This window comes from Cervus elaphus, chromosome 9 (assembly GCF_910594005.1).
Source record: "Cervus elaphus chromosome 9, mCerEla1.1, whole genome shotgun sequence".
NCBI lineage: Eukaryota > Metazoa > Chordata > Mammalia > Artiodactyla > Cervidae > Cervus > Cervus elaphus.
In genome coordinates this window covers 51,272,573-51,298,148 of record NC_057823.1, presented here as the reverse complement: position 1 = coordinate 51,298,148, position 25,576 = coordinate 51,272,573, and the positions used below count along the sequence as shown (strand labels likewise).

General features: G+C 39.8%; 1 protein-coding gene and 2 long non-coding RNA genes across 3 annotated transcripts in view; 1 reads left to right on the top strand and 2 right to left on the bottom strand.

Moving 5' to 3' along the window:
* Positions 1 to 2,137: 2,137 nt before the first annotated feature.
* Positions 2,138 to 25,576, top strand: part of ETF1 (eukaryotic translation termination factor 1) — a 26,092-nt gene continuing 2,653 nt past the window's right edge. Inside the window, exons 1-9 of the mRNA XM_043912907.1 lie at positions 2,138 to 2,293; positions 2,455 to 2,558; positions 19,391 to 19,566; positions 19,943 to 20,082; positions 22,467 to 22,605; positions 22,891 to 23,081; positions 23,607 to 23,736; positions 24,275 to 24,430; positions 24,835 to 24,899. Coding sequence (XP_043768842.1) covers positions 2,473 to 2,558; positions 19,391 to 19,566; positions 19,943 to 20,082; positions 22,467 to 22,605; positions 22,891 to 23,081; positions 23,607 to 23,736; positions 24,275 to 24,430; positions 24,835 to 24,899 — 1,083 coding nt within the window. The 5' untranslated portion in view covers positions 2,138 to 2,293; positions 2,455 to 2,472. The remainder of the gene's footprint in view (positions 2,294 to 2,454; positions 2,559 to 19,390; positions 19,567 to 19,942; positions 20,083 to 22,466; positions 22,606 to 22,890; positions 23,082 to 23,606; positions 23,737 to 24,274; positions 24,431 to 24,834; positions 24,900 to 25,576) is intronic.
* LOC122700203 lies at positions 11,172 to 12,303 on the bottom strand. Its single transcript, XR_006342738.1, has 2 exons — positions 12,196 to 12,303; positions 11,172 to 11,299 (listed from the first exon to the last, which is right to left on the bottom strand). It is a non-coding gene; the product is annotated as an uncharacterized LOC122700203 (long non-coding RNA).
* Positions 24,255 to 25,576, bottom strand: part of LOC122700201 — a 14,977-nt gene continuing 13,655 nt past the window's right edge. The window contains exon 3 of the long non-coding RNA XR_006342736.1: positions 24,255 to 25,570. This is a non-coding gene — a long non-coding RNA (uncharacterized LOC122700201). The remainder of the gene's footprint in view (positions 25,571 to 25,576) is intronic.

Here is a 25,576-nt window from a genome sequence, read left to right as displayed (position 1 = left end):
GTTGAGCACCAATATAAAAGAGCTGACTAATAACCTGCTGTATAGTATAGGGAACTCTACTTGATACTCTGTAATAACCCATATGGGAACACAATCTAAAAAGTGGATTAATGTGTATGTGTAACTCATTTGCTTTGCTGTACAGCAGAAACTAACACAACACTGTAAATCAACTATACTCCAATAAACATTAATTCAAAAAATGAACAGCAATTCTATCTGGGATGTCACCACGCTTACCTCAGCATAAAACCAAAAAGCAAGCCTGTGAGCTAGTCTAGAACACCTGTAAAGCCATCAAACATGGGCCCAAAACAACACTATAAACATAAAAATGAGCAAGAAAAAAAAAAATTTAAAAAAAAAATGAGCAAGAAAAGAAAATCAAGGCAAACTAGTATAAAAACAAGGAATTGGGGCAAAGAGAATGAAGTAAGGAAAATGGAGGGACACAGCAGACACCCAGTCAGTAAGCAGTATTTGACTATTTCAGAAGGGCCACTACTAAGCACAGTCAATGGCACACAGTAGAAGTACAATACCTATTATATAATGAGTGAACATATATGGTAAAAGTTACAAAATGGAAGCGATTCCATTCTGGGAATTCATTTGCTGGGGGACAGACTTGCCCTGAGTCAGTGTCCTCACTCTCAGCAACTTCCTTTCACTTTTCTTTGCCTGAGTTTCCCAATCTACTAAATGGGAGTAAAAGCCCCATTTCCAAGGTGTAAAGTTGAGATAACCCGCAAAAAGGATTCAAAGCTCACACAAATGCAACCACCTGAGCACCCACCGCTGGCGTATTTCATAAACAATCTCAGATTTAATAAGCGGAAGAAATTTTCAAAAATCCCCCACAATCTGCTCATCTTCCCCATCTAACCATTTCAATACTCTGGGAGTCATTCTTGCTCTTCCTCCTCATCCAACCTATCATCCTGGCCTAACCATTCTAACCCTCAAATATCATTCACTGTACTGTCATCACCCTAGTCTAAGCTACAAATTATCTCACATAAATTATTAACCTTGCTCCACCACACGAGCTTTTGCAATTCCTGAAATGTGTTATGCTCCCTCTTGACAAACTCCTATTCACCCTTGGTTTCATTCTAGTTTTCACTCACTCCTCTTTCATTACACACTCACACCCCTCTGAAGTACTTACGCATTTGTGCAATTATTTTACGACACAAACGTCTAAAATCACAGACGGCTATAAATCCAACTAAACTGAGAGCACCACGAAGGTAGGCACTGTTATCTGTCTGGCTCTTCTCGGGAAACCCGGGCCCGGCACACAGCTTGGGCCCAAACACCTGAATGACTCCAGCTGAGGTGGAGACATAAAGTAGCCAACCACAGCTCCAAAATAAAAGGGACAGCTGCCCACGTTCCTTCAACATCTCCCCACCTTCACTCTCCACAGCTCAAATCAAACCATTCAAGGTATCAGATACCTCATGCCTTCAACCTCAGGCAGCCCCTGCTTTCTCCCCTTCCCCATAAAGTTCCAGGTCCAAAGAGAACCCCTCTTAGCCCTGGGCCGGGAAGGAACGTGCTTCTTTTGCCCGTGCGGGTGTCGGGGTGCTGGACTATCCGGGAGAAATTTCCTAATCCTGACACCCTGGCCGAGCGTCTGAACACTAGTCCGCGGAGCCGTGACGCACGCAGGCCCAAGCGCTTCGTCAGCTGTGAAATAGCAAACAGTGAGGCGCTTCTTTGAGACTTCTCAGACGCAATTCAAACCGCGCGTCCCAGCTCGAGAGTAAAAATGCGTCGCAGACCCTCAGAAGTCCATTCCACTCAGGAAGGTGGGAGAGAAAAGACAACGACCCCCGCGCCTTGCCCTTTAAGAAACACCCCCGGTTTAGGCAGCCAGAACTAGAGTAAATTCTCGCGAGATTCATCTACTTCCGCCCGCTTCCTGCTCTTTGCTCTCCGAACCGGAAGGAAGGAGGTATTTCCCCGCCCCCGGCTTCTACCTCACAAGGCAGCGCGGCCCCAGATGAGACCAATCGGCGGGTTCATTGTAGGCCACGGCCCAAACAGCCAATGGAAAGTCGCGGCGCGCGCAGAGCTCCCCCTCTTCCTCGCTGGCCCCCTCCCTTCCGCCCGCCGACTACCACTCAGCCCCTGGCGGAGGAAGTGATGTCACAGGCCCCATGTGAGCGGATTGCAACACATGCAGCTGCCTGGAGAGAGGGAGCCGGTGTCCTACGTCAGAGCCGCCGCCGCGGAGCCGCCGCCGGGGAGGAGCAGCCGCTGCCGCCCAGGACTGGGCCCTTAGGTAAGCCAGGGAGAGGGAAAGGCCAGCTACCACCGCGGCGGGCCGCGCGGGGCGGGAAGAGGAGGGACTCTCGGGGGTGGCAAGGAAGGGGGCCGCTCTGCCCCAGCGGCGGCGCTAACTCTGTGGTCTTGGTGTCTCCGGGCCCCGCCGGGCCGCTCTAGGGAGGAGGAGGCGAGAAGATGGCGGACGACCCCAGTGCTGCCGACAGGAACGTGGAGATCTGGAAGATCAAAAAGCTCATTAAGAGCTTGGAGGCGGCCCGCGGGTGAGCGCCGCATCTGGGCCCCCCCATGCCCTCTTGGTTCCGGGACCCCTCAGGATGGCCGCCCCCGCGCCGCATGGCCGGATGAGGAGAACCAGGCACTAGCCAACTCCCGCCTTCTGGACCTGTGGGTAGTAGCTTCAGTCCCAGGGGCGAGGGTCTACGCCGTTGGCCCCAGAAGGGGCAGTTCTCCGTTTTGGGGCTAGGGGGTCCTGCTCCCGGTCCTCGGACCACTCGACCCCCTCGTGGTAGGCCACTACTACTTCTGTATCTCTCTCAGGCGCTGAATCCAGCACCTCCTTTTCTGAGCTCCAGATGCTGCCACCCACCTCGGGTGCTGTTGGGGGAAAGGGCCAGGCCTTTCTTTCTAAAGGCCCTTCCCTGATTTCCTCTTTCCCTTCCTTTACATTCTTAAGCCAAGCCTCATTAAAATGGCCTCTCCCTCCCGGGCTTCTTGAGACCCGGGTGGGATTAAGTCTGGATGGGGCGGGAAGGAGAGGTAGTCAAGGACAACCTTTTTCTGACTTCCTCTGATTTCTCTGGGTTTTACCATTCTCCCAAGATGACTTCCTCCTAGTCCTGTAATTACCCTTTAGCTTCCTGGTTTTAGCTGTTACAGGACCCACCTATAAACTGAGAATGTGTGCGCCCGGAGGGGAGGTTTTGGCTGACAGCTGTGTATCTGTATATACAGGAGAAATCCGAATTATGGGGTTGTTGGTATGAACAGGCTCCCTTTTGGCCTGTCTCTGGAACTCCTGGAGTAGAGGTGCCTAGTGTATTAATGATTGTTGAAATTCAGAACTGGATTGGGTGGGCTTTGAGTTTTCTTTGGTAAACTTTGAGAAGCAGCTGTTAGATGTGTCCACTGTGGGAAGGGTGAACTAGTTTAAAACTAACTTTATATGCTCTTTTAAAATGTAAAAAAAAAGTTACTCTTTAGGGGAGAGTGTGTCAGGGGTGTATCTATTCTCTCACACTTTATTTTGTTCTTTTCCCAGTCATAGAAACTTTTTACTTACAGGAAGTGGCAAGGAAAAAAAAAAGTTTTTGGAACGTTACATATTTGTATGTCTGAGCATTCTTAGAATAGCAGAGTGACTTTTCTGGGACCATGTTGAAAGTTGTTTTCAGTACATGAATTGGACATTCTGGTTTCTGGTGCAGGTTTGTCCTTGGTTGGTAGATTTGCAATGATGGGATTCATCAAACTCATAGTAGTTACTGCTTTATGAAGTAAAGTATGCTTAGATCCATTGAAGCCCAAGGCTAACAGCTTTGCCATTGTGCTTTGTTCTTAACAATTAGTTTAGTGACAGTTCTGTTCGGGGTGAAACTTCTGAAAGTTTGGTTCTCTTCAGTTACTGGAGTTTTTGCTCACTTTCTCTGGTATGAATTGAAGGTAGCAGCTTATTTTTCATTCCTTAGGTTTGTTTTTCTTTGAATTTAATAGAATTATTCAGACATAGTTAATATAATCTTACCAGAACTTGAACACAGATGATTCTATGCTACATGGTAGAATGAATAATTATTCCCCAAGTGTGAGAACACTGTACAGGAGGGATAATATAATAGATCATGACGCATTATGATGCACTACCAGGAATTAGCCAGATTCTTTTGTTTCATTAGCATCTTCTGTTGTTTTGCTTGAATCCTTCACTTGAGTATGACTTTTCTAGATTGCTGTTGTTGCTGCTAAATAAGCAACAGCATTCCTTTCTACTGTTTAATGGAGGGAGCTCATTCTTAAATTTGTTCCTAGCCATGTTACCTAGCCACCTGAAACTTTTAAGCTCCTCTTTGAAGCTTTTAAAAGCTGTTGTCCTTTGATTAACAAACTTAGGTAAAGTTGAAGCATGCTAAAAATGAGGTTCTTATGCACAACTTTTCTTGCAAGTGGTAGTTAAGTTTGAACATTTTATACAAGTTTAAGCTGTCCTATAAACAACGTGGTTGATAATCATGTCCTACTTTGCTTTTATTCAGGATTTGGTTATATTCTGATCCCATGAAAATTTAAATTCTTGACCACCGCTAGGTATCAGTAAGGGAGTCACAAGTATATTCTTTTTGACTCAGAAGTTTCTTGGTATATACCAATTTCTTTTTGAGAATAGCAAGATTGTATTATGGCTGAGTTATATTAGTCAGACTCATTAGATTATCATAATGTGCAGTGAGAATTGTTTTTCCTTCTTTCCCTAATGTTAAAATAGTCATTGAGAAACATGGTGGACTGTTAATTTTAAGCACAAACTGGATGGTACAATGAATCTATTTCTGGTGGTGTTTAAGGGGCAGGGGCAAGTTGTAGGTTTCAGGAGAAAACAGGTTGTGTTCAAGCATGTTTATTAGTACTAGATAGTGAAACAGTGGTAGACTAGTAGAATTGTTTTGGAAATGAAGATTTCTTCTCCACCACTCTCCCTCTCCTGCCCCCCCGCCCCTGCCCCAGTCAGTTCTGGGCATGAGAATCAGAGATTGGTTTGTTTTTAACTTTGGCTCTTAAGGTATGCTGGGATAAGAGTAATCTTCAAATTGAGATAGCCAATATGTGATTATCTTGATATATGATCCCAAGGTAATGTAGCTTTGAAGGAAAACCACCTGCAAAATAGACTCACTGATTAAGTAAATCTGAACAGAGTGAAGTTTCTAAGCACATTAGTTTTTTAAGCAGTTAGCATATTATAGAAACAGTATTAAGCAATATATTATTTCATTTAGTCTTCACAAGAGGTATTGTCTCTTTGCCATACTTTCTGAATTAAAAGGAGTGTTATACATATAATTTGAATTTATGTTGGGTGGAACATACATATTTAGCTTTGTATAAGCCTGGTGAAATGTTGGTTTCTGTGTATGCTAGTAAAAAAAAAAAAAAACCAGCTAAGTCTTTTCCTATCCATAGGTCCCACTTAAAATTAATTGTAGTTCTTCCTGGTTTATGATTGCTCTTGGTGTATTCTCCATAGTTGGCTTAAATGAGGACAGATGTGTACAAAAGCCAAAACTCGACCTAGGGCCATGTGGATGGAAACCATGGTTGTAGATATTTTCAAAAAGGAACTGAATCAGGTGAAGATAATGTAGAAGAAAGGTAGGTAGCAAATTTAGGTTGTTTAATGTTTCTGAGCCTGCGAGAGGTAGCCCCAGAAATAGTGTTGGAAGCTGTGTAGTTTTCAGGTAATAAAATCATAACCAGAGCCTGTTATAGCAAGGACGGTGGTGAATATAACTAGGGAATGGACAAGGTAAATCTGGACTAAATTATGTCTGTGAGTATTAGAATATTTTTTTTTTCACTTATCTTCTGCAGGGAATCATATATTTCATATATAATCAGGGCTCAGTCAGATAACCCATGTTTAAAGATTAGGGCAGTTTCTAAGCTTCATTTGAGTCTTCTGTGGTTTGGGGACATTTTTTAAGCTTTTGTTAAAAATAACTTGTAGATACCTTGAAGGAAATAAATTGCCTGACTTTACATGACTGTCTTTCTTACCCCCAGATATATATGGGCAGGGGTGGGAGTGGGGACACAGGATGCACAGCAGGATGGGACAATTTTTCTCCTCTGAGAAGTTCTGATACTAGCTGTGTGGGTTTTTTCCCCCACACCAAGCAGTTCTTCAAATCTCACTGGACACCAAAAAGGTATTCCTACAGTTGGATTCAATTCTGAACTACCTAGAGTTACTATCAGATCCCACAAAGCTCAGTCCCACAAGACTGCCCACACATATGATGCCAAAGCAAGCCTGGGCCTTGGGGGTTCCTATGACTTCTTGGGTACAATGATATGTTAGAAGGGTCCAAAAACCTCAGGGAAACTATGTTAACTGATTTATTACAAAGGATGTTATGAAGGATATAAATGAACAGCCAGATGAAGTGGTACATGGAGCAAGGTCTGTAAGGGTCCAAGTGCAGAAGCTTCTGTCCTTGTGAAACTGGAGCATGCCACCTGAGTTTACCAACCCAGTTCACCAACCCAGAAGTTCATTAAATCTTGTTCAGGAATTTTATATAGATTACTCTGCAACTACCTCTTCCCATAGGTCTGGGAATGGAGCTGAAAGTTCAGCCCTCAAAAAACTTGGTCTTTCTGCAGACTGGTCCATCCTAATTCTGCCTAGGGGCCCCACCCTAATCACTTCATTGGCATAAACTCAGGTATGCTCCTTGGGGACTCCTTATGAATAATAACAAAAACACTCCCCATCTCAGGAAATTCTAAGGCTTTTAAGAGCTTTCTAAAAGCCAGGGACAGACCAAAATCTCCAGAAAATTTCTCACATTATATTGAATTAAAAGTTAGTATTTTTATGAGATCGATGAATGGGTTTTTTAAATAGAATATAAACAGGTTGTTTATATGATTTGAATAAATTAAACTGTAAATGTGTTTGGGTTCCTTCCCTAAGTGGAAGTTGTTGATTAGTAGAACATTCACCTAAAGGATTCTTGGAATGGTCTCAAAGTGATGAATTTCAGGTGGTTTTATTTTTTTAGTTCTCCACATCCTAGTTACAGGTGGCTGTAACTAGAATGATACTTTGTCGTCTTTCATACTGATAACCAGGATATTCAGGCTCTTAAATAGGATGTTTTTCATCCTCTCTTCTGGCTTTCCCTGCCTTTCCTGTCTCTGATAGTTATACGGGTAAAAGAACCCACTAGAGAAAAGTCAAGAATTAGAATATTTTTAATTTCCTGGGAAGAGATGAATGTAGAACACAAACTACAGTGACTTCCCACAAAGCGGTCAAAATATAGATGCCACCAACATGTCTGGGCCTGTTGAGGTGGTAAAGGGAAGAGGGACAGATAAGAGTATATTTGATAGGGTGTGGTGGTGGTCCTCAGTCTACTCCAAGTGTATTAGGCTGCCTGCCTCAACTCAGAACTAGTCCTAACAGCCGTTGTATTCTGGCATGGTGTTCTATGCACTGTGAACCTAATGAACAATTACTCTCTTTGAATTTCAACTCCTGACAGACTTTTTATTGTAATAGCAGATACACTTATCCTTCCAGGAAAGGAACATTTGCTCTGGACACATTCCTAGGTAAGCAAGAGTACCTAATTAGAATACTGTTTAAGGCAGAATGCAGTATAGGTCTCCAGTGTCCTCCCTACCCGCCTGCCCCACACACACACTGGTTGGACCCTTTTAGCAGAGGGCCCTTTTTTTGAGTTTGGTTGTGGGAAAACTTAAAATGTGGGTTTTGCAGCAGAGCTAAATGGCTTCAGGCCCTATTTAGAGTCAGGAGAAATTTGCCTTTTTTCCCTAGGCCTACTGCTGGAACCATCCATCTCTGAACTTGGGCAGCAGAAATTTTTTGAGTCCACCCTGTTCTCCAGGGATCTCAGGATAGAACCTTCTCCTAGGATACATTCTATAGGAGTGTCTGCAGCAGCCTGCTCTTTTAGTGAGGAAGAGAAAGGATTTAGAGGGGGTTCAAGATTCTTCCCACCAAGTTGGAAATTACAAGGTTTTTCTGTGGGCAACTGTCCTCAGAGAGCATGATGATTGAAGTTCCCTATCATAACAGCTTCCTCTTAATACTGCCTATTAGGTAGTAATGAAAGTTTCCTCCCCATCCCCCTTTGTGAACAGGTATCTTTTTCTTTGAATCTAAGTGAATCAAGATAAAGCGTGGTTGCTCTTTTTCTCACTTCTTCTAAAATGTAATTGAGTTTGATAAACAGCCATAATTTATTTGTTTTTCTTGTGGATACAAGGATAAAAACAGATGCTTCTTTCACATTGATAGATTGATCAAGCTTTCTGTGCTGTAATCCAGTGCTGTTTCTCTTTTAGCTACTTAATTTGTATGTAATACCCATTCTATAAGTATTTACATGTCACTTTGTCCTTATTTTAACCCTTGAAGTTGTTTTTTCATTTTATCCTTTAAGGTTTCCTTTAAAAGAATGATCTAGTCAAAATAGAAGATTGTCTTTTTCTCGATGTCTGTGGCCTTCTAACTTAGATTTTTCCCCAGTTTCACATCTAAGTATATGAAAAATGAAGCCCACAGATGCATTTTTACTATTAACTAGTCAGCTTATAAGCTCCATCAAACATCTGCTGTAGGTTGGGTATTTACACATTCAGGGAAGCACTGTGCAGCACCGTGAGAAAACGGTCTGACACACAACGGTGGAGTGATGATGGGAACCATTTCCGGTCTCAGAACAGCAGGGTACATGCTGATGGGGGGGGTGTAGGCAGATTGTTTGGGTCTTAAATGAGGTATTGGGCATGGTAAAAAATGGAGAGATTGTTTAACTACTTGGGCAGATTTCCTAGATAAGGCAGGTGAATGTTGTCAGAATGTTACTTTGGGCATTGTTTGACTGATACAGTATCTTTGATACACTGATGTAGTGGAGCTGTAACTGATCTGCAGCTTTGAAATGGTCATTGACATTCATTCTTGATTAAAAGCCAGTTAGCCTAAAATTAGACTCAAAAGCTTTGTGTTGGTTGATAGTTGGTGAGCTGTCAGGGTATTGAAATAGTGCAGAGTATTTGCATATATGTGTCTCACTGGTAAAGTTGGCTTGACAGAGTTTGACAGTCCCAACACTAGTTTGCAAGTAGTGAAAATGTACTGATCCCCAAACATTAATTTCTTAATACCTCTGGATATTTTTAGCTTTTTACTGAAGAAAAAAAAAAAGTTTTCCTCCTTTCTGGCCATCCGATTCTCTGGCCTCCTCTGGCTTTTATGTCTCTACTTAAAAGCAAGAAGGATCCTCAGGAAAGACAGGGTTAGAAGTTCATGGACAAGAAAGATTGAGTTTTAATCAAGCAATGAAATTAGTTTCCTGAAGATGGGTTGAAGAGCATATATTTTGACTCCTCACGACGACGCTATGAAAAAAGCTATTACTGCCATTTCATGGATGAAAAATTTGCAGTGCTGAGAGATTAAGTAGCTTTACTAATACAACAGTCTTAACAAGGGGCAATGCTATCTGTCCCCACTTTCCTGATTCCAGAGCCTCTGGTCCTAACTATTATGCCACACTGCCTTGCTCTTTGATTTTGCTGAATAGAAACATTTTTCTTTTGCTGAATAAAAACATCTCCTATTCTCTTCTGAAAGGAGGATTCTTGTCCAAGGAGATTTTCAATTTACTAGAGGGAGCAGATGTGCAGAGACCCGAGAGCAAAGATAAAAGGGAACAGGCATGCTGTTTGCAAGTCTACCTTGGAAGAACTTGGGTACTGAACAAGTTTGTTCTTAATGAGCATCATTGGTGAGGGAAATAACTAGCTTCTAAATCCTTCCCCAGAAGCTCATGTGTATATTAGAAAGAAGATTAACAGGAAGGCTGTGGCTTTTGTTTTATTTGAAAAGTACTTGCATAGTGGCCAAGAAAGATAAGAAGTGGACTTTCTTGCCCTGTGTAGAACCTTGATGGTTAGTTGGTCCCTAATGTTGGTTGTGATTGCTATCTCCTGGCTTCTCATTAATGTGAGAATGCTAGAGAAATTTTCCAGCTTCTGCTGCTCCCTAGTGGAATATTCCACTGTGTCGATTTGTTTGTTTTTAGTTTCCCTTTTATGACAAAGTAAATTCCTGTAATAGTAGAAAAAATACTCACACCAGATACATACAGTTTTGTTTTAGAGTACAGTAATCTTAATGCTTTTGAGGATAAAACACTAAAATGAGCTTTTTGTAAACTTTACTTTCTGCAAAATATTGGGACATTTTGAGTTACTGTGTCTTCTAGGGTAGAGGCTGCTTTAATGTCTTGGCGTGTTCATATCTTCGTCCTTGTCCCATCTGGTAATGGCATCTAACCCTGAGGTCAGTAGCACAAAACCAGTTTCCAGTAACTCTGTCAAGCCTCTTTGAACAGTAACAGAATCCTCTCTTGGTATTCTGTAAGCTCTCTATAGAAAGCAGCCCTACCCACCTCCTACGTGCATCACAGGTAATACTTGGGAGCAGGTTTGAGGTGGGGTTGAACCAGTTTAAAGGTGGCAAAATTTTTGAGGATACTGAAAGTGTCGTTTTTGTTATGGTAAAAGACTGATGGGATGGTTTGAGCATTTTAGTGAAGCTAAAGCAGAGATGATTAGTCATTTCCACACACGTTAGTTCTTCTCCAAAGACTGGCAAACTCTTAGTTGGTATTTTATTTAATAGTTTAGAATAAAACCCTTGGTGTCGGCTTAGAAGAGACTGTATAAAGAAGACCCTTTTTCTTATGTTAGCAATTAACCATTTATTCATTCTCAAATGTTTAAGCATGCATTCAGTGCTGAAATGAATTCTAACTTCAAGAAGTGTTGTTTCACAGTTATTTGGTGGAAATGACTCCTGGTGGCTCAGATGGTAAAGAATCTGCCCACAGTGCAGGAGACCCAGGTTCAATCCCTGGGTGGGGAAGATCCCCTGGTGAAGGGAATGGCCACCCACTCTGCTATTCATGCCTGGAGAATTCCATGGAAAGTGGAGCCTGGCGGGATACAGTCCATGGGGTCGCAAAAGAGTCAGATACAACTGAGCGACTAACACACTTTCTTTGGGTGAAAGAGAAAAACAGGTCAAATCTTTGAAGTGACTGATAACCAGATAGAAGTAAAGGGGAATTAATTTCTGTATTTCTTCCTTGTGATGAATTCCAAAACAGCTTATAGTGTTCTGACCATATTGTTTGAACTGAGTTTTGGCTTGGTTCTTTTGTTCTGTTGGAAGATTTGGCAGGTCCTGTAACCCAGTAAAGGTGATTATCACCTACCACAAAGTTAACTATTATATCTCTCTCTTTAGGCTTACTCAGATTCAAATAAGTCTATAGCATCACTTAACAGTGTTGCTACTCTCCCCTGCCCCCTAACTGTGCTGTGCCCTTAATTCTTTCTGGCTTCTCTTAAGGACAGGGGGGTGGGGCGTAAGAAGCTATCAAGTTCCATCTAGTTACCATTTAGCGATCTATCTGCTATCCATGCTAGGCACTTGATATATATTCTTTTATAGAATCCTCATGACTTTGTGAAGTAAGGAGAAACTGAGACTCTTAATTTGCCGAGGTTGTGGCAGTAGGACAATCATAAACCTGTCCGTCCTAATCATAACCACCATCCTATTATGTTCCCTTATTAAACCCACATAAAAATTGCTTTAGTTTCAGAGTTTAAACTTAGCTTTCTGCATTTGGTTAAAGAAGAAAAATGGAAAACCTATAGTGAATAAAATGACAGAAGTAGTAGAAATTGGAGAACCAATTGATTTTCAGCTGGGATCCCTACCGTGTAGCTAGGCTAGTGAATCCCAGAAATGCTGTGTCTGAAGTTTAAGTTGAGCTTTGTGAGCTTGAAAAGGGGATAGGGGAAACCTTGATCATCTCTATCCTAGGCTTATCTTGGTCAAATGTTGAGATGATAGCTTCCTGGGGAGCATATATTCTTAAATCCCAACTAGAAAGGATAGTAGGCAGTCTCTAAAATGCTCCTCGCCCTAATCTGGAGGTAGGGGTGATAAGATGGATGGCAGTGATTTGAGGAGAGTGTTCTGGCTGGAGAAAGTTGGACAAGTTGGACACATCTGAGCTATCACAATTCATTGTAGTTACGTTATTGCTAGGATACAGGACAGCAGCTTACCTGCAGGAGATGAGCTCTGAGTTTCTTTTAAGTAGGGGTGAGATCATGGAATCTCCTTGACTTCAGCTGGCTGAGAGGTCCTTCTTAAAGGCATAGAAAAGAAGCCAGACACAGTGATTCTTAACCCTAGTTATGCATTAAAGTCTGATTTTATTTAAATCAATCCATTTGAAAATTGAGACTCTCTCAACCATAATCACTACCACCCTCACTCCTCCTATTCAAGAGCTATTGAATCAGAATATAAAGGAAGAGGAGATCTTTTTGTATCTAAGCATTTTTGTTTTGCTTTTTCAGAAAGCTCTTCAAGGGTTCTGGGGCTGTCATGCAAATTGGCCAGTGGATAAGTTTGTGGGTGCCACATTTTCTTTCTGAAGTGTTCTTAAGCATTGTTAATGATAAGCACTGGCAAGATCTTTACAAGTCAAAGACTACTGAGATTTTAGTTTTGTCACTCTTAGGACTAACTGCATGAGCAGGCTTCCTGAATCCAAAGGCTGGAACACTGCTAACTGTAAAGCTACATAAACATACACCCCCTAACCCAAGCTTTGCTCTGATTACTTTGAGTTTTCTTCTTTAGAGTCCTTGCAGTCCTGGTAATCTGAACCTTAATGTTTCCCTGTCCGTAGTGTTTAAGGGCCATGAAACCTTGGATTTGATAAGTAACTGGTGGTACTACCCCTGACCGCCCATTCTAGGGAGAGAAACTTTTCTTTCAACAGTCACCTTTGAGAATGCGGGAAGAGAAAGCTGTCAGCTGTCTCTTTAAATTCTCTTGCTTTTCCTAAGTTGTGTCTAGTTTGTTTAACTGTCCGTATTTAGTCTATTTACAACTACTCCTTCTGTCTCCCAGCTGTTTTATTTCTCAGAAGTTAGTCCTCTGAGTGGAAGCACTGCTGAACTCTTCTTTGAAAAGGGAACCTGCTCCTAAAATGATGAGAAGAAGGGGTCTGAGAAGAGGCCCTAGCCACCTTGCGCAGCACTTTGTGTGCTGTGTCTTTTCACAGCCCGCCCGTCAGTCACTGCTGCGTGCCTCATAACCCACGGGCTTCAGTGGGAAAGGGACACGGTGACAAAGCCGAGGCATGGATGAAACTATTAAAATTATAAGGTGTAGTCTGCTTACACTGCCAGCAACTCAGTGAGAGCTTTATTTCTCACTCTCCCCTGAGGGCTCTTTGCTCTACTTCAAATGAAATACTCAGCTTTCTTGGTTTTATTTTGGTGTTTACACAAACTGGTCTAGCGACTTTGATTGGCTTGCCTGGGGGGCGGGTGGGGGGTAAAGGAGTGTTTATTTTGTTTGGAAACTTTCCTGGAAAAGCTTTTTTTAATTTTTAAAAACCAGAAGCTTCCCTTTTTTTTTTTTTTTAAGTTTTATTCTTTTGGCTGTTCTGTGAGGCATGTGGGATCTTAGTTCCCCAAACAGGGGTCGAACCTGTGCCCCCTGCAGTGGAAACAAGTCTTAACCACTTGGACAGCCATAAAGTTCCTGGAAAAACTTTAATTTGCTGTTACCAAACCCAACATGCAAATCATGAAGCCTTTAAACTTCTAAAGTAGAGGCGATCTATTTAAATAATCCTTGTATCCTCATCCCCAGTGGTGTCAGATGAATTCAGAAACTTAAGGTTTCCCCCAGACTGGGTAGAGAGAGGCACAAAGGGAAACTAGTGAAAGTCGCTCAGTCATGTGTGACACTCTGTGACCACATGGACGACAGCCCACCAGGCTCCTCTGTTCATAGGATTCTCTAGGCAAGAATACTGGAGTAGCCATTCCCTTCAGGGGATCTTCCTGACCTAGGGATCCAACCTGAGTCTCCTGCATTGCAGGCAGATTCTTTACTGTCTGAGCCACCAGGGAAGCCCAGTTTTTTAAAAACATTAGTCAGAATTCAAAATGAGTAAGAAGCCAAGACTGTCAAGTGGCTTCCTATTTAACAACTTAGTAGAAATCTACCAATGTTTTAAGTGGAATTCCATAACAAGATTATGTTCTTAGGTATCTCTACTACTCTGTCCTTCCTAGGATGTTAAATGGATGTGAGTTTAAGGTTGCCCAACTCTGGTGCTATACAGTAAAGTTGCTTAATGGATGCTTATCTTCTTAACCTCTCCACAGTGAAAAGTAAATAGCTGCTTATCTTAAGGTCATTGCTTTGTCCTCCACATGATTATCCTGCTTTAGGGACTTCCTTTAGGCATTTCAGCCTCTCAGTTAATTTATCCCAATGATAAACGTTAAAGAGGTTCTCTTTAGCCTCAAACTTTTATCTCCTTTGGGTTTGTTGCCTGTTTAGCTTTCAGATCTCTGAGCCTCCACCCTGCTTTCCTTTTAGCCCCTTCTCATTACATTTCCTACAACTGAGCCCTTTTGAGAAGTAGCTAAACTCTTTCCGTCCCTAAAGAGTCCAAAAGCCCCAGGTAAAGAAATTCTCTTTTGAGAATTGTTCATCTGAAAACAAATTTAATCAGTAAAGCTCAGATTGAATTTACCTATCTTACTTAGATTGCAACTTTTCCCTGTCTTGTATAGTTTCATATCAAGGTGAAACCTACAGTCTAAAACAAGTTTGAATTTCAATTTACTTGCCTAATTTTTCTAGCCCTTCCTAGAGCAAACTTCTTTTCTCCTCTTTGGCCTGTAAGATTTGGCAAAACTCCAGAAGGAATTATCAAAGAGTGTTTAAGAAATTTAGGTCCCTAGCAAGATACATACTGGAAGTGCAGCAGTTTGTTACAGTTGATTGCTGAAAGAACACCCACTGATTGTAAAGAGCAGTTTTCTTTTTTGTAATAGAAGATACCAACTTGTTTCATTTGGCAGTTCTTTTTCCATCTAATTCAGAAACTGGAACATGGCCACTACGGTTGTATATATGTCTGATTTTTTTATTTCATGATCATTGCTTGTATTTGTGGTGACTAAAGCTGCTTACCATGAATTGGTCTGATTCTCCGCTTTGACTAGGGTATCTGCTCCCCTGTTCAGTGGTGGCAGCAGAGCACACACCATGCTTTACCACCTGTTTGTCGTTCATGATTCACAAATTAATCAACCTGCAGTTTATTGAGGAAAGTATCACAAAGGTTGTGAACCCGCCTTCTAAGTTTTGAGTAGATACCCCAACAGAAACAATGCTGGGTTTGAAGACAGTCTGAGGGCAACTATCCTGATTGTGGAAGGGCTTGCTAGTCAGCTTGTCTCCTTCTAAAGAAAACTTTTCTGACTAGGGGACTTGTGAATTTTGCCACTAGGAGAAAACTATGAGGTTCTTTTCCAATGCTGGTACCAAGATGCACATTTGTGAAGATAACTTTATTCTAGGAAGATAGTTTCCAGACACTTTCAAACACTTATAGTTACAAAGCTAATATTAGGGGTTTTCTCTCTTTTTTCTCTACTATGCCTCTTCCCTTCTTCCTTATGACACTTGGCACATAAGCCTATTTGACTTGACACTGTAGCCATCTTTCTAATTTCTTTTTCTTGCAGACTTCCACCAGACATTGGATATATGTGAAGTTAACACACTCAGCAATTAGGAAAAAGTTTTAGGTGTTTCTGGTGGTCTATCCAGTTTATCTAAAGAAAGCCCCCACCTGTTTCATTTTGACACTAAAACTTGTAATGATTAAACTTATCATAGCCTTTAGGATCATGATCTTGAAGAATCTCAGGAAGTAACTTTCCTATAGACTCATTAAGTATCAAGTAGAAACAGTTTGTAAAACAGTCAAATTTCTTAACATACTTTGGCTCATATCAGATCAGCTTTTGCCTTCAAAATATAAATTGGCTCAATTTATTTTTTATTGACATATAGGTGATTTACAATATGATTTCTCTACAGCAAAGTTATATATATGTATATACATTGATTTTTTTTTCTTTAATATTCTTTTCTGTATATAATAGCTTACATCTGTTAACTCCAACCTCCCACTCCATCCCTCCCTCAACCCCCTTGGCAGCCACAGGTCTGTTCTCTATGTCTGTGAATCTCTTTCTGTCCTGTCAGTAGGTGCATTTGTGTCATATTTAAGATTCCACACTATCACATAAGGTGTGATATATGGCATTTGTCTTTCTCTTTCTGACTTACTCACTTAGTATGGTAATCTCTCATTGCTTCCATGTTGCTGCAAATGGCATTATTTTGTTCTCTTTGGCGGGCGGTGGGGCTGAGTAGTACTCATTGTATGTATGTACTGCATGTATATGTCTTCTTTATTCATTCATCTTTTGATGGACGTTTAGGTTGTTTCCAGGTCTTGGCTATTGTGAATAGTGCTGCTATGAACATAGGGGTGTGTGTATCTTTCAGTTAGGGTTTTGTCTGGGTATATGAAATTGGATCAATATATAATGATAGATATTAGAAAGCCAGCCATTAGATTTGGTCAGGGCACATTTGGGACTTGTAATGTCCCATGTATATGTTTGTTATAATTCTGTTCATATTGTTACTTGTTTTATGTAGTTTTTTTAACTTATTTTTACTAATGGTAAACACAAATTAGCACTTCTCAGTAAAATCCTTTGGCTTTTCTTGTAAGCTAGCAGATTAAGAAACCTTAAAGGAAATAATGTACTAGCACTCTATTTTTTTTATTACTGAATAATTCCATTGTTTGGATATATACCACATTTCGTTTATCCATTCATCAGTTGGACGTGGGGTTTTTTTCCTACTTTTTAACTATTATGAACAGTGCCTTTGGTGAACACAAGTTTTTGTGTGTACATATAGTTTTACTTCTCTTGAGCATACACCTAGGGGTGGAATGGCTGAGTTATGATAACTGTTTAACTTTCTGAGGAACTGCCATGTTGTTATTCATAATGGTTATATACCATCTAACATTATCACCAGCAATGCATATGGGTTCCATATCTCTGCCTCCTGCCAACACTTTTTTTTTTTTTTGTAACACTTTTTTTTTAATAGTGGCCATCTTATTGGGTGTGAAGTGGGTTTGTGTTTTGATTAATGATTAGTGAATTGCTATATTTTGATAATTTTTTTATATTTTCTTCAAAGAAAATGAATATTGAAATATTTCTTAACTAGTGATGCTAATAAGTCGTCTTGAGAATGTCTGGGTTAAAAAGATATGTTGTTGGCATCAGCATTAAGGTTAGAGGGGTTGATAGCTGTTCAAAAGGAAGCTCCCATGTGACAAAGCCTTGGGGGTGTAGCCTCCATAAGTTAGGGTTTTGTCCTGGTTTTTAGTTGCACAAACTTCAATTTGCTTGGTTACCCGGAGGTAATCAGACTATGCATTTCTCTCTTTAATCAAACTCAAAAGTGATTAATATGTAAAATACATTTAGAGGTACACTTATTTAGAGAAAGGTGTGTGTGTGACAGAGATTTCCTAACTGGGATATTTATGTGAATCCAAGACTCTTGTTTCTCATTATCAGGATACTTAGGGTGCTGAATTAGTGATTCTAAGTTTTTGTGATGAGCCTGGAATTTTGAAGGAGGGGACCAGGATATTAAACTGGTATTTCATCTAGACTTTGGGAAGACTTGTTGCACCATCCTATTATTGCATCTTCCTCTGAAGAACCACCAGATTCTAAGCCTCTCTGCCTTGGACTCAAGGTTAAATTCCAGTCTTGTTGTCACACCCTTACCAAAGCTTCTCCCTTCATTCCTTGGTGAATGAGGTGTTTCCCAAGTACTCCTTAAAGTGCTTTTTGTCTTTACATATAGCTAAAGCTAGTATTAATTCAAATAATTAAACACCTGTCATATTCTTTTTTAAATTGAAGTATAGTTGATTGTATATACATTGTATATACATTCTGGAGAAGGAAACGGCAACCCAATCCAGTATTGCCTGGGGAGTCCTGTGGATGGAGGAGCCTGGTGGGCTGCTGTTTATGGGGTTGCACAGAGTCAGACACGATGGAAGTGACTTAGCAGCAGCATATACATTCAGTGATAGTTATATGTGTGTGTATATATATTCTTTTTCATATTATTTTGCATTATGGTTTATTACTGGATATTGAATATAGTTGCCTGTACTGTACAGTAGGACCTTGTTGCTTATCTGTTGATACTTTGTATATAGTAGTTTGTATCTGTTAATCTCAAACTCCTAATTTATGCCTTCCTCCAACCCCTTTCTTCGTTGGTAACCATAAGTTTTTTTCCTGTATGAGTGTTTGTTTTGTAAATAAGTTTGTGTCATATTTTAGATTCCACATTAAGTGATGGGATGTCTTTTTTCTTTCTACAAATGGGATTATTTCATTCTTTTTATGACTGTGTGTGTGTGTGTGTGTGTGTGTGTGTGTAGTTTTTTAAGCAACCTTCATACTGTTTTCCACAGTGGCTGCACCAATTTACCAACACCCTCCCACCTATGGTGTAGAAGGGTTCCCTTTTCTCCACAACCTCTCCAGCATTTGTTATTTGTAGACTTTTTGATGATGACCATCCTGGCTGATAGGAAGTGATACCTTGTTGTAATTTTTATGTGCATTTCTGTGATAATTAGCAATGTTGAGCATCCTTTCATGAAATGTCTTCTGCCCATTTTTTGGTAGTGTTTGTTTTTTGTTCGAGTTAGTTGTATGAGCTGTTTGTATGTTTTGGAAATTAAGCTGTTGTTGGTCACATCATTTGCAGGTATTTTCTCCCATTCAGTATGTTGTCTTTTTGTTTCGTTTATGGTTTCTTTGCTGTGTGAAAGTTTATAGATTTGATTAGGTCCCATTTGTTTATTGTTGTTTTCATTTCTGTCGCCTTGGGAGACAGACCTGAGAAAACACAGGTACGATTTGCCCGTGTTCTCTTCCAGGAGTTTTATGGTGTCATGTCTTAAAGTCTTTAAAGCATTGAGTTTATTTTTGTGTATGGTGTGAGGGTGTGTCTTCATTGATTTAAATGCGCTGTCCAACTTTCCCAACACCACTTGCTGAAGATAGACTGTCTTCACTCCGTTGTATGTTCTTGCCTCTTTGTTGAAGGTTGATATACCTACCATATTTTGAACACTATTCTAGCTCTGGGTACACTCTAATTACAGAGGTATAGCCCCTACCTTCATGGTCACTTTTAGAGTGATTTATTTTTCCTATATTAGGGGTATCTCACTTTTAACTCCATTTACTAGTGATAATTCTTTACTTATGTAGTACTTAAACCTCTAATGCTATTCTTCCACAGCAATGGCACAAGCATGATATCGTTGATCATTCCTCCCAAAGACCAGATTTCACGAGTGGCAAAAATGTTAGCAGATGAGTTTGGAACTGCATCTAACATTAAGTCACGAGTAAACCGCCTTTCAGTCCTGGGAGCCATTACATCTGTACAACAAAGACTCAAACTTTATAACAAAGGTAATCTGGAGCTTGACCATTTACCTCCTCTACTTTGTCTTGGCTGTATTTTCCACTTTGATTCTGTTGTGATGCTTTTGGTCACAAGTGCTTTCTTACCCAGACATGAGCTGTGTTTCTTTGGTCTTTTTTTTTTTCCCTAAGTTATTTTTTGAAAGTTAAGTAGTATGTACTATACTTAAAATAATAAATCCTTTTGAAAACATCTCAAGTTTCAAAATTAGGAAGAGAAATCTGCCTGAGAAATTTACAGGTATTTCTACTTTATGTAAATTATGATTTAAAGGGACAGGACCAGTGGGCTGTGGGAACATTTCCTATTAATTGAGGAAAATTAGGTGTGTATATAAGTAGAGAAATTGTTTGTTCTTTGCAGTACCTCCAAATGGCCTGGTTGTTTACTGTGGTACAATTGTAACAGAAGAAGGAAAGGAAAAGAAAGTCAACATTGACTTTGAACCTTTCAAACCAATTAATACATCATTGTATTTGTGTGACAACAAATTCCACACAGAGGTAAGAAGTTAAAACAGAATGTTTTTGTTACCCTAAAAGAAATCCACCATACCTATTAGCACTCACTCCCAGGCCTTCCTCGTCCCTGCCGCCATACCCCAAGGTCTTTCAGCTATAGGCTACCCCTGATCTGTTTTTCTGTGCCTTTTGTGGCTTGTTCCTTTTACTTAGCGTGTTTTCAAGGTTCATCCATTTTGTGGTATGTATTATGCATCATTCCTTTTTTATTACCAAATACTATTTTCCACATTTTATCTATTAATGGATATGCCACATTTCACTTAATAACATCATTTGGTGAAATTGTCATTTCCACTATTTGGCTGTTATGAATAATACTGCTTTGAACATACATGTACAAGGTTTTGTATGTCCCTATGTTTTTACTGGGGGGCCAGGTATACAAGCTAGAAGTGGAATTTCTGGGTCATATAGTAATTATGTTTAACCAATTCAACAATCGCCAGGCTGTTTTCCAAATAACTTCCATTTTATAAGGCTGGTTCTTCTTTTTTTAAAAAAAAATTTTTTTTTCATTATTATGACAATGAATGACATGAATATTCAGCATGTTTGAGGAAAGTGCTAAGCTGAGTTTGAAGAACTAATTAGAAGCAGAGAAATAAATGACTACCTGATCTCTAGGTCTCCTTATGTATCCATGATACTTAAATATATTTCTTGCACTCTTAGTTTCAGCTCACAAATTATAAAAATCTTCAGTAGTCAGGACCATAAGAGCTTTTTCCCCCCATCCATTAAAAAAAAAAAACTTTTGAGTGACAGAACTGTCATAATATGATGAACATTAAGGGTAGAAAGGAAACCTCATTAGAGTGACCTAAATCAGTCAACAGTAGAACAATCAAGAATTCACAGCTGGCTTCTAGTTCAGTCTCTTGCCTTTCATCAACATAGGGGAAAACCTCTATAGTGGAATTAGAACTGACATTTGTTGACACAGTTTACAATCGATGATTCTGCTAACTTGACGGGAAGTTCAGTTCCAGTCGGATCTTGAGTGATTGCAGAGATGGTGGAGACGGACTTTTCTCTTGGCTGTCACAGCCTCCTTCTGGCAAAAGTTCCATTGGGGAGGCAGTTTGCCACCCTCTTCCAGTTAACTGTATCTGCTTTGATGAAAGCAGATTTTGAGTCTTCTTGATTTAAATAGTACATGATACTCATGTTATCTAGTTTTACCTTACTTACCTAAGTTAGCTTAACTCTTTTTCCAGAATACCATTTCATCTTAACTAGCTTTGTTTTGGCTCTAACTAGTATATCAAAAACTACATACACATGTGGTATACTGAAGTGCACAACTGAAGTTGTGTTTAATCGGGATATTTATATATTCTTATTATGAGGGATAAGTCTATTCCCTGATTTTGGCCCCACTCTGTGGCATGTGGGATCTTAGTTCCCTGACCAGGAATCAAATCTGTACCCCCCTGCATTGGAAGACAGAGTCTTAAGGCAAAATTTTTAACATGGGCAATATTCATATCTTAATGCTAATTATCAAGTATGCTTTGGTTAAAGGGTGATTCTTGGTGATCAATCTGCTTTCCAGTCAGTTCGTGAAGAGCTGTTTTCTTCCTCAGTTAAATGGTATGGGTAATAATTCTTAGCTCTATAGAGGCTGCCACCTAGTAATTAGTCACCTACCATGTCTATAGACGCCAACTCTTGCCCATCTATATGGGTCCCAGAACTATTTAAAGATCTGATCTTTCAGGAGGCAGAAATAGAATGATACAATACTAACCCAGAAGGATTTTCTCATAAAAATTCACAATTATTACCTATAGTACCTTTAAAATTGAATTTTAGATATTGATGTCATTAATGTTACTCAAGACATAATTAAATGAAACATTTCAAAACTGGATCTTTTTATAGACGATATCTGGGTTTTATCCTCAGTGAGTACGCCTGTTCTAGAATTGATTTGCAAAAGATTCTTATTAGCCATAGTGAATACTGCCTATTAATGCTGGGGTTATTAATGGTAACAGCAAGTCAAATTTTGGAGGTTAGACTTTGAATGTTATGTTCCCTAGACCACCATCAGTCTAAAAACAACCTAGGAAGAATTTGATCCCTATAACTCTGTATTCGTTTTGGGTTCCTGTGCCTAGGTCAGCTTTGTAAAAAGGCTTCACGTTGATATTGTTGGTTTTCTCCTGCATCAGGTTCAGATTTGTCTATATGAATTACATATTTATAGCTGAAGCCTTTAAATTACTCCGTGAAATGGTTTTTCTGTAGTACTCCATACCGTTCTGAGTGGAAAGGGCTTGTATATGTCCCTTTGGAATTTTGTCTTAACTTTGCAAAGCTTTGAGACTTACGGTGTGGTACCTGTGTTTGCTTTTCAGGCTCTTACAGCACTACTTTCAGATGATAGCAAGTTTGGCTTCATTGTAATAGATGGTAGTGGTGCACTTTTTGGCACACTCCAAGGAAATACAAGAGAAGTCCTGCACAAATTCACTGTGGATCTCCCAAAGAAACATGGTAATCTAGGAAGAGAACATGAACACTTTTGCTTTGTGTCCAGCATTAAGGAAGCAAATTGTGTAATAAGGGGAAGTAAACTCAGGTGATGGGAGAAGCATTGTTACTTGTGACTCTTTTGACTACAGAATTAGTGTTCACTCACTAAAAGCAATTTTATTCTGAAAGGAATAGTGATTTTCTCCTTTCCTTGGGAAATAGCATGGTTATATAATTACTTTTTAATTAGCAAGGTATCATATACTTAATAAATGCCTTTTTCTCTCATCACTTTTTTTGTCAAAGGTAGAGGAGGTCAGTCAGCCTTGCGTTTTGCCCGTTTAAGAATGGAAAAGCGACATAACTATGTTCGAAAAGTAGCTGAGACTGCTGTGCAGCTGTTTATTTCTGGGGACAAGGTGAATGTGGCTGGTCTCGTTTTAGCTGGATCAGCTGACTTTAAAACTGAACTAAGTCAATCTGATATGTTTGATCAGGTAAGTGAGAAGTAGATGCTCCATTATGTAAGTTTCTTGGTGGGAGTAGTTGAGTTCTCTGAGTGCTGGGACATGCACATCTCTTTCTTTTACAGTGATAAATTCCATGTTAAAAATCTCTGAGTTGGCAAAATTTTGTGTGTATTATTAGTAATATTAGGAGATATTCCCCTACTATGTCTGGACTTATTTTCTTTTGAAATCAGCCATTTTGGGATGGAATCTTTCTTGGCCCTATGTTGGCCCCTGGTTTTAGTAGGTTGCCATAATTGGCTTTAAATTGAAGTTTGATTTCAAAGAAACTAGGAGCTGGTTTTATAAGTCTAATAGGATATGCAATACAGTTGGCTGGGGAGGTGATCTTCATTAGACCTGTTCATGAATAAATTGGGCACCTTCCCCCATATTCTTCCTCTTGATGTTTCACTGGCTAGTTTTGCATGCCATTAAGAGGTCATGGTTCTTGGTAAGGGTGTTTTGAAGTACTAATGATGTGCTTTTTCTTTTTATTTTGTTTTGTGTTAGAGGTTGCAATCAAAAGTTTTAAAATTAGTTGATATATCTTATGGTGGTGAAAATGGATTCAATCAAGCTATTGAATTATCTACTGAAGTCCTCTCCAACGTGAAGTTCATTCAAGAGAAGAAATTAATAGGTATCAGTGAAATACAGCTTCTTTACTGTGAAAAGTTTTTGTATGTGTGTATGTACAAAACAAGACTGAGAAGGGTGAAAGAGGAAGGTTTAGCATTTTTATTAAAATCCTTCTCGATGGAATCATTAATTTAAATCATCCTTTAGTTGTCACATCTGATATTAATAATAAATGTTTATCTTTCTTACTGTTTTTACCCTTTGGCAGTAGGAACCAAACTTCAGTCAAATTTCCCATATTATCTTTTGTTTTAGAGCAATAAATAATTCAAAAGCTCAAATTAAAGATTAACAGGGCCATTGTTTGGCTGTGTTTCCAATTTGATACATGCACATTTCCAAATGATTATGTACTTGGCCCAACTGGTACCTCTTGAGACTCAATTTCTGGAGCCTCGACTAGTGGTGTGATTTTTCACTAACTTTTGGCAGTTGTTTTTAAGTTGACTTTTTCTCTTTCTCTGATTTTGAGTAAGAAGGTGTATGTGTACAAAAAGAAACATTAATATACATTCTTACTGACCTGTCCCTAACCACAGGGCGATACTTCGATGAAATAAGCCAGGACACGGGCAAGTACTGTTTCGGAGTTGAAGATACACTAAAGGCTTTAGAAATGGGAGCTGTAGAGATTCTAATAGTCTATGAAAATCTGGATATCATGAGATATGTTCTTCATTGCCAAGGCACAGAAGGTATGATAATTAGTAAATGAAGTTTCCATTTGTTACTAACCTGTGTATTCAAGAAGCCTGGGGTGGAGATTGGACAAGGTGGCTGATTTCAGGAGCAATTAAAAGGCAGATGTGTACCTTGTTCCCCACTCCCAGCCTGTACCCGATCGAACTGATAAATGTCTGCCTAAGATTTTTTGAGGATAAGGGCTGTATCTTAAATGTCTTTGATGTTTCCTTATGATAGGACCAGTATACCTGGTAGACATTCATTCACTGCATACTGACTAATGTGCTTATGAAAAGAAGGTTGATAGAATCAGTTCAGGAGTCCTTTCATCTAACCTAATTTTCATCTCATGGAACTTAAACCTATTGGTATCTGAGAAGCAGGTTAACACATCTTTTTTCCCCCAATACTGCAGAGGAGAAAATTCTCTATCTAACTCCAGAACAAGAGAAGGATAAGTCTCATTTTACAGACAAAGAGGTATGTGATTGTTTATGTGCTTTGATGATACATGCAAGGAAACATAAATCCGTATGTTAGAGCACTGGCAGCATAGAGTAGCATCAGCCTCGGGAAACCAGACCTCTGCTTGTTGGCAGTGGGAGTACCAGGAGGTGGTCCACTCCCATGTGCCACGTAATAGTCTGATTCCAAGGAAGGAGGCCAGGTGATGGTTACCCTGGTTCTTTTTTTTGTTGTGTTTTTTTTTTTTTTTTTAAGTTTAAAAAAGTTTACTTGCTCAACACAGGTCCCTTTTAATTGGTAGCATCTTCAAATTCTGAGTTGGACAACTTTGGTTTTTAAAAGGCTCCTCCAAAAAGCAGTTTTGGCTTGTCTCTTAGCTATTGAATGAGTATTGTCTAGAGACACTGTAACAGCCTGACTTCTCAAGACAATGGGAGGAACCATAAATTGAAAAACTGCCAAGTGTGTGTTAACATTTCATTACTGATGCTAGAGCCTGGGGAGGAATGTTGTTTGAAATAATCAGAATTTCTGTGCTGTTGCATTTATGTTGCCAGAACCCATAATTTGCTTACAGTTTAACACACCATAGATCTGAGAGGAAGAGGGAGAATGGCAGGCAGGGTAGCAAGTATCCATGTCTTGATATATCCTAATCTCGCTGTTTCTGTATCTCATGGCTGCCCCTGCAG